Source organism: Thalassophryne amazonica, chromosome 16, assembly GCF_902500255.1.
Source record: "Thalassophryne amazonica chromosome 16, fThaAma1.1, whole genome shotgun sequence".
Taxonomy (NCBI): Eukaryota; Metazoa; Chordata; class Actinopteri; order Batrachoidiformes; family Batrachoididae; genus Thalassophryne; species Thalassophryne amazonica.
The window spans coordinates 27,320,774-27,329,478 of NC_047118.1; the positions used below are offsets into that span (position 1 = coordinate 27,320,774).

The following is an 8,705-nucleotide window of genomic DNA, read 5'->3' on the forward strand; positions in this document are numbered from 1 at the left end:
TCAGGGTCGCTACAGTGGATCCAGTACAGATCCACACTCGGATTAGGCACAAATTTTGCACTGGATGGCCTTGCTGATGTAACTTTTTAGTTTGATAATCTTCTGATTTAATTTCAGTTTTCAATTTATTTAATTTATATAGCGCCAATCCACAACAAAATTGCCTGAAGGCACTTCACACAAATAAGGTCAAACCATACCAAACCCCAGAGCAAGAACACAGGTGACAACGATAAGGAAAAACTCCCTCTGATGATTTGAGGAGAAACCTCAAGCAGACCAGACTCAAAGACCCTCCTGTCCTGTGCACCAACAATGCTGCTGGTGCACAGGACAGGAGGGTCTCCAGCACAATTATCACATCCATCTGTGGATGGAGATGCACCTTAAACAGAGAGAAAAAACAGAATCAGGCATCAGAAAGACAACAAATACAGTATAATTTGTCAGCATTAAACAACAAGAAAAACAGGAAATACTAAGGTGATCGCCGGCCACTAGCCCTAAGCTTCACTAAAAGACCCAGAATTTAGGTCAAGTTGAGGCTGCGGCATGCTCTGTTTACTATTAAAATGAATTAAAAGAGTAAAAAGTGTAGAAATATACTATGCCAGTATGCTAACCATACGAAAGGGAAAATACACTCAACAAAAATATAAACGCAACACTTTTGGTTTTGCTCCCATTTTGTATGAGATGAACTCAAAGATCTAAAACTTTTTCCACATACACAATATCACCATTTCCCTCAAATATTGTTCACAAACCAGTCTAAATCTGTGGTAGTGAGCACTTCTCCTTTGCTGAGATAATCCATCCCACCTCACAGGTGTGCCATACCAAGATGCTGATTAGACACCATGATTAGTGCACAGGTGTGCCTTAGACTGCCCACAATAAAAGGCAACTCTGAAAGGTGCAGTTTTTCACACAGCACAATGCCACAGATGTCGCAAGATTTGAGGGAGCGTGCAACTGGCATGCTGACAGCAGGAATGTCAACCAGAGCTGTTGCTCGTGTATTGAATGTTCATTTCTCTACCATAAGCCGTCTCCAAAGGCGTTTCAGAGAACTTGGCAGTACATTCAACCAGCCTCACAACCACAGACCACGTGTAACCACACCAGCCCAGGACCTCCACATCCAGCATGTTCACCTCTAAGATCGTCTGAGACCAGCCACTCGGACAGCTGCTGAAACGATCGGTTTGCATAACCAAAGAAGTTCTGCACAAATTGTCAGAAACCGTCTCAGGGAAGTTCATCTGCATGCTCGTCGTCCTCATCGGGGTCTCGACCTGACTCCAGTTCGTCGTCGTAACCAACTTGAGTGGGCAAATGCTCACATTCGCTGGCGTTTGGCACGTTGGAGAGGTGTTCTCTTCACAGATGAATCCCGGTTCACACTGTTCAGGGCAGATGACAGACAGCGTGTGTGGCGTTGTGTGGGTGAGCGGTTTTCTGATGTCAATGTTGTGGATCGAGTGGCCCATGGTGGCGGTGGGGTTATGGTATGGGCAGGCGTCTGTTATGGACGAAGAACACAGGTGCATTTTATTGATGGCATTTTGAATGCACAGAGATACCGTGACGAGATCCTGAGGCCCATTGTTGTGCCATACATCCAAGAACATCACCTCATGTTGCAGCAGGATAATGCACGGCCCCATGTTGCAAGGATCTGTACACAATTCTTGGAAGCTGAAAATGTCCCAGTTCTTGCATGGCCGGCATACTCACCGGACATGTCACCCATTGAGCATGTTTGGGATGCTCTGGACCGGCGTATACGACAGCGTGTACCAGTTCCTGCCAATATCCAGCAACTTTGCACAGCCATTGAAGAGGAGTGGACCAACATTCCACAGGCCACAATTGACAACCTGATCAACTCTATGTGAAGAAGATGTGTTGCACTGCATGAGGCAAATGGTGGTCACACCAGATACTGACTGGTATCCCCCCCCCCCCCCCCAATAAAACAAAACTGCACCTTTCAGAGTGGCCTTTTATTGTAGACAGTCTAAGGCACACCTGTGCACTAATCATGGTGTCTAATCAGCATCTTGGTATGGCACACCTGTGAGGTGGGATGGATTATCTCAGCAAAGGAGAAGTGCTCACTATCACAGATTTAGACTGGTTTGTGAACAATATTTGAGGGAAATGGTGATATTGTGTATGTGGAAAAATTTTAGGTCTTTGAGCTCATCTCATACAAAATGGGAGCAAAACCAAAAGTGTTGCGTTTATATTTTTGTTGAGTGTAAGTGCATCTTAAATCTGGACTTGATAGTTTCCACAGAATCTGACTGTTTTATTGATGCAGGGAGATCATTCCATAAAACAGGGGCATGATAAGAGAAAGCTCTGTGACCCACAGACTTCTTATTCACCTTAGGGAAACAAAGTAGTCCTGAACCCTGACAACGCAACGCCCGGGCCGGTACGTAAGGTTTAATTAGGTCACCTAGGTCGGGAGGTGCCAGTCCATGAACAATTTTATAGGCTAGTAGCAGAACCTTAAAATCTGATCTCACAGGGACAGGAAGCCAGTGAAGAGACAACAAAATGGGTGTAATGTGGCTGAACTTTCTCCTTCGTGTGAAAAGTCTGGCTGCAGCATTTCGAATCAGTTGGAGAGCCCTAATGCTAGACTGCGGTAAACCAGAAAATAGAACATTGCAATAGTCCAATCTAGAAGAGATAAATGCATGGACCAGGGTCTCAGCATCAGCCAGAGACAGGATGGGACGAATCTTCGCTATATTTCGCCAGTGGAAGAAAGCAGTCCTCATAATATCTCTAATATGGAGGTCAAAGGACAATGTAGGATCAAAAATTACCCCAAGGTTCCTCACTTTGTCAGTGTGATGTATGACACAGCGTTAACTGGTCAAATTGATGCCGATGTCTCACTGGACCAAGAACCATTATTTCGATCTTATTAAAGTTTAAAAGTAGGACGTTTCTAGACATCCAACTTCTCACTGATGCAAGGCAATCTTATAAGGATTTTATGTGGATGAGATTACCAGAAGTTATCGGCATGTATAACTGAGTATCATCAGCATAGCAGTAAGTGCCGCAATATGTGTCCAAGGGGTGCTATATAAAGGGAGAAAAGCAGGGGGCCTAAGATGGACCCCTGTGGAACCCCAAATTTCATGTCACTAAGGTTAGAGGTAGTGTTACTGTACAAAACACAGTGAGAACAACTGGTCAAGTATGACGTCAACCATGTAAGCGCACTCCCAGTAATTCCAAAATGATTTTCCAGCCTATCAAGGAGAATATGATGATCCATGGTATCAAACACAGCACTGAGATCTAACAGCACCAGAACCATAGTGGTGTACGAATCCATTGTAAGCAGAAGATCATTCACCACAAGATTATTCTCAGTAAGATAGTCCACGAGCTGCCGTGACACCACTTTTGGGCAGCTTTACCATCAGAGAAAATAAAGAGCCTCATCCATCCATGTTAAAGGGGTATGTAAACTTCTGATCAGGGTCATTTGGGTAGTTTCTGTTGTTATTATGATTTAAAAAGAATAAACACAGTTGTGTGACAATAAATGGCTTCACACGACCACTAACCATGAGTGGAAAAAAAGTTTTCTGTTATCATTCATATTCTCTGAAAAATACCCCTCAAAAATAAATGGTAAATGGACTGCATTTATATAGCGCTTTTCCATCTGCATCAGAAGCTCAAAGCGCTTTACAATTATGCCTCACATTCACCCCGATGTCAGGGTGCTGCCACACAAGGCGCTCACTACACACCGGGAGCAATAGGGGATTAAAGGCCTTGGGTCCAACAGCACCAGCCCTCGGGCTACAAGGTGCACAGTTTTCCAAAGGATAAGCTATTAAGGCAAAAGTGGAAGCTTTTTTTGGTGCCTCCCAGAAAGACTGCAGAAATGCAGTGAGCACATGAGAAATGGGCTTCAAAAATGGCTTGAGACAAAAGACACTAAGAAATGAAACACAGGGGTTTTAAATGCAATTAATACTATTATTTTCAATATACTTGAAATTGTTCATTTCAGGGATTTAAATAATAATGTTTCATTTGATTTAATCAATTTTAACTACAATATTGTTTTACACTTAATTGACAATGTTATGTGGAAAATGTTACCTTCATCAATTAAATTCAACGTGTATCTTTTCAACTTGTGTCTCCAGCAGAACTTTAACAAAGCATGCTGCGTCTCCTGAAAATGAGAAATGCACCGTGTTTGTGTCACGATCACGGAGATGAAATTTCATCTCACCTACGCTGAGTTACAGCGGTCTCGTGGAGAAAGCAGCCCTTGTGTTTATAAGTGTGACCACGAAGAGTCAGCAAGAAAACAACAGCGGGTATTGAGGGTGACTGGCTGTTGCTATCTTAACGGGAGAGCTGCGCCGTGGACGCGGGACCGGCTCCCAGCTGTTTTTGTTAGTGACGGGGATCTTTACCTGATCATTGACTGACTGTGGACGGACAAACGAAAGAATGAAGCAACACAAATGTGACAACAGCGATCGGACGTTTATTGACCTTCATGTGGAACTTGTAGAATTTGGAAGTGTTGAAATAAAATAAAGACTTTGTTTGCTCATGTGGAAGTGTAGAAGACAGCTGAACGATATTCAACATGGCTGCTGTGTGCAAACACAGGAAGAGTAAATCAGAAGGATGCAAGTTATGACTTTGTTTGTGCTTTTCCAGCCGTAGACGTACGAGGGCTGTCAATAAAGTAATGGTCCTTTTTATTTTTTTCAAAAACTATATGGATTTCATTCATATGTTTTTACGTCAGACATGCTTGAACCCTCGTGCGCATGCGTGAGTTTTTCCACGCCTGTCGGTGACGTCATTCGCCTGTGAGCACTCCTTGTGGGAGGAGTCATCCAGCCCCTCGTCGGAATTCCTTTGTCTGAGAAGTTGCTGAGAGACTGGCGCGTTGTTTGATCAAAATTTTTTCTAAACCTGTGAGACACATCGAAGTGGACACGGTTCGAAAAATTAAGCTGGTTTTCAGTGAAAATTTTAACGGCTGATGAGAGATTTTGAGGTGAGACTGTCGCTTTAAGGACTTCCCACGGTGCGAGACGTCGCTCAGCGCTCTCAGGCGGCGTCATCAGCCTGTTCAAGCTTAAAACCTCCACATTTCAGGCTCTATTGATCCAGGACGTCATGAGAGAACAGAGAAGTTTCAGAAGAAGTCGGTTTCAGCATTTTATCCTGATATTCCACTGTTAAAGGAGATTTTTTTAATGAAAGACGTGCGGACGGATCCGCGCGTCGGGACGCAGCCGACGCGGTGCGGCGGCACAGGAAAAACACCTCCGTGTTGATAACCATTTGTAAAATCCTGGCGGCTTTTGATGGCTTTCAGTGGATTGAGTATATGAGAAATTGTTTAACAGGCAGGACATGTTCCAACTTGTCCTTAAGGCTTTCAACAGAGGTGTTTTTCCTGTGGCGGAGCGTCGTGGCGGCTGCGTCCCGACGCGCGGACCTGTCCGCACGTCTTTCATTAAAAAAAATCTCCTTTAACAGTGGAATATCCGGATAAAATGCTGAAACCGACTTCTTCTGAAACTTCTCTGTTCTCTCACGACGTCCTGGATCAATAGAGCCTGAAATGTGGAGGTTTTCAGCTTGAACAGGCTGATGACGCCGCCTGAGAGCGCTGCGCGACGTCTTGCACCGTGAAAAGTCCTTAAAGCGACAGTCTCACCTCAAAATCTCTCATCAGACGTTAAAATTTTCACTGAAAACCAGCTTAATTTTTCGAACCGTGTCCACTTCGATGTGTCTCACAGGTTTAGAAAAAATTTTGATCAAACAACGCGCCAGTCTCTCAGCAACTTCTCAGACAAAGGAATTCCGACGAGGGGCTGGACGACTCCTCCCACAAGGAGTGCTCACAGGCGAATGACGTCACCGACAGGCGTGGAAAAACTTACGCATGCGCACGAGGGTTCAAGCATGTCTGACGTAAAAACATATGAATGAAATCCATATAGTTTTTGAAAAAAATAAAAAGGACCGTTACTTTATTGACAGACCTCGTATTCAGTGTTTTGTTTCGTTTTTTCTGAATACTGTGCAGATAACAAAGACTACAGAGACACAAATATGATGATTAGCGAAATATGAGAATTTGACTTGAAAGCTAAATTAGAGCTACATTTGGATCGAAAACCAACCCAGACTGACTGTGCACCAGCATAAATCCAAGACGTGAACTGCAGCAGGCCACAGGCGGAACTTCAGGCAGCTGAAAGTCTGGCCTCAAGGTGACATCATCACCATTTCAACCTGGCTGTGGATCTGCTTTGTATCTTTAAGAGACACGCTGCCTTATTTTCTTTTTTATCCACTCTATCAGAGCTCAGTAGGGGTGGAGGCCAAGCAGTTAAATGTGCTTGCTTCCAGTGCAGGAGGTTCCTTGTTCACAACCCACCACTGCCCATTCACGTAATACTGAGTTGCCTCACAAAGGGTATCTGGTGTAAAACTTGTGCCACATCGACATGCAGATCTGCTGTGGTGACCCTGAACCACCCGAGCGGCTTCCAGCTGTCCGCACACTTGGAAGACGTGAATGATACTTTTTAAATGGTGTTGAGTGGACTGAGATCTGTTGTCACAGCTTGTATCAGTTTGCGCGCACACAACATAAAATGCACATGTTTTTACATATTCAAAAGTCTGCAATATCAACTTGAATTTGAATGGCAAATCACGCGTTGCAGAGTTTGGCGAGTCCCACGTGATTTGCATGGTGGCACTGAGGTCACGTGTTGCGCGCCGGCTGCAGGTGCGTGTTTACGCAGCCTGAGGAAACGCATTGTTGGAGTGTCAGGGCGTTTCTGCGCGCACGTACAAAGTCAGCAGCAGCAGCAGCAGCATCCTGCCGGGATATGAACCCAACATGAATCTGACCCACAGGCTCGGCGGCTGCGCGCTCCTCTTCTTCGTGGCCGTGCTCTTTGACCTGCTCGGGCTCGTCCTCCTGTTCGTCGGAATATTCGCCAGCTTGCGCCTCGACGGCCGCTTTTACGGCGACTTTTTGATTTACACGGGCGCACTAATCGTCTTCCTGAGCCTGGCGTGCTGGATCCTGTGGTACTCAGGAAACATCCAGGTGCCGGAGGACGCCCAAAAAAAGAAGAGGAGCAGCTTGGCCCAGCTGGCCAGGAAGTTATCGGAGAGGTTAAACCAGGAGTTCCAAGAGCAGAACCGCGCCAAGTGCATCGAGAACGAGGACTGCAGCCATGCGCGCACGGACGTGCGTAACGGCAGCGGCGCCTACCTGAATGAAGGCTACGACGCCAGCCTGGACCCCTCCGAGGAGGACAGCAAGGAGGGAGGAAAGGCAGACAGCTGATCCGCCCTGGATAGAAATATTCCGCCCTGGTGATCAGTCACAACGTCTGTTTATTGACTTTGTTCTTGGTCCTGCAGCCAAGATCATCACCTTCAGAACCACATCGACAGTTCGAGTCCGTGCGTTTCTTTCACTCTTGATTTTTTTGGCAGGTAGAATAAATCCTGTGTGTTTGACAGAAACATGATCAAGTGCAGTGATGTCCTGTTTGTCTTTGATTGGCTGCTAAAGCAACAAAAGTACTGGTTAGACGGGTTTGTCCCCGAGATGCTGCTGCGGGCCAAACAAACCTGAAATCCTCCACCCAGAACTCAGGATCCTGATCTGCGGCACTGTGCATGCAATAAGTGAACTTACTGCTCATTTCGATCTCTGAGGACAAAATACAGTGTTGGAGTAGAAAACATTTTCTGAAACATAAAGTCCAAGTTAAAAAAAAAAAAAAAATCTGTAATCCATTCCAGCACGTAACGTGATGCACTTTTTCTTTAATGTTTACATTCCCACAACTGTTTGAGGTGGATGGAGTCATGCAAAGTGCTGTATCAATATTTACTAAAGACACTCTAATATCACAAAGTTGATTTAATCTGAAGCCATGAAGGAAAACCAGCTAAAAGTGTGTGTATAAGCGTGTAAATGTATAGTGTGTCATTTTCAGGGAGGTTTAGAAAATAGGGTCCAAAATATATAGAATTATCACACACACCTTATTAATGGCATCAAAATTCAAAAGAACTTACCTTCAGGTGGTGTGTTTTAAATGTCATGTTTTTTTCTGAAGTTGCTCTAAAAATATGTGACTTCCAGTGATTATATCTGTTACCCAAATGTAACAGCTGAAATTAAACTTAAATTCTATTAAAAACCATTCCAAGTGCTGTTGGAAAATGATTATTAAGAAGGATATTTATTATGAATCATGCACACAGGGTGGCTGTTAGGGGTGGGCTTTGTGGGTCCGTGCCCATCACAGCTGAATTCTTTTTCTGACAAAAAAATTAAATACAATGAATCACCTTTACAGTTATAAACACAATTAAATCCTGCTGATGGTAATGAAAGCGTTAATTCTGTAATGCAAAAGAAAGCAGAGATGATTTGCATTCAAGAAAAAAGTTGTGACTAAATAATTTTGCTCTGCAGACATCTGTGTGATACCTCAGCCTGGGCTCACGGTTTTGTTGTGCCCCTGTAACGTTTAACACCCGCATTTCGTGGCCCCTTGTTCTATTTTGCTATTTATAATCTTCCCCTCCTCCTAACTCTAACCATAACCATAGCGTATGTGTGTACCCTCCCCCAGTAT

The 8,705-nt window shown here is 44.4% G+C and overlaps 1 protein-coding gene across 1 annotated transcript; it reads left to right on the top strand.

Annotated features, from left to right (window-relative positions):
• Positions 1–6,388: 6,388 nt before the first annotated feature.
• Positions 6,389–7,802, top strand: LOC117527836 (transmembrane protein 238-like). The gene has a single exon (XM_034190336.1). The coding sequence runs from the start codon at positions 6,941–6,943 to the stop codon at positions 7,394–7,396; it is 456 nt and encodes a 151-aa protein (XP_034046227.1). The 5' UTR covers positions 6,389–6,940; the 3' UTR covers positions 7,397–7,802.
• The last annotated feature ends 903 nt before the right edge of the window (positions 7,803–8,705 follow it).

What these genes read in the sequence shown, in the direction of transcription:
- LOC117527836 (XM_034190336.1), top strand. Translation starts at nt 6,941, where the DNA reads ATGAATCTGACCCACAGGCTCGGCGGCTGCGCGCTCCTCTTCTTCGTG.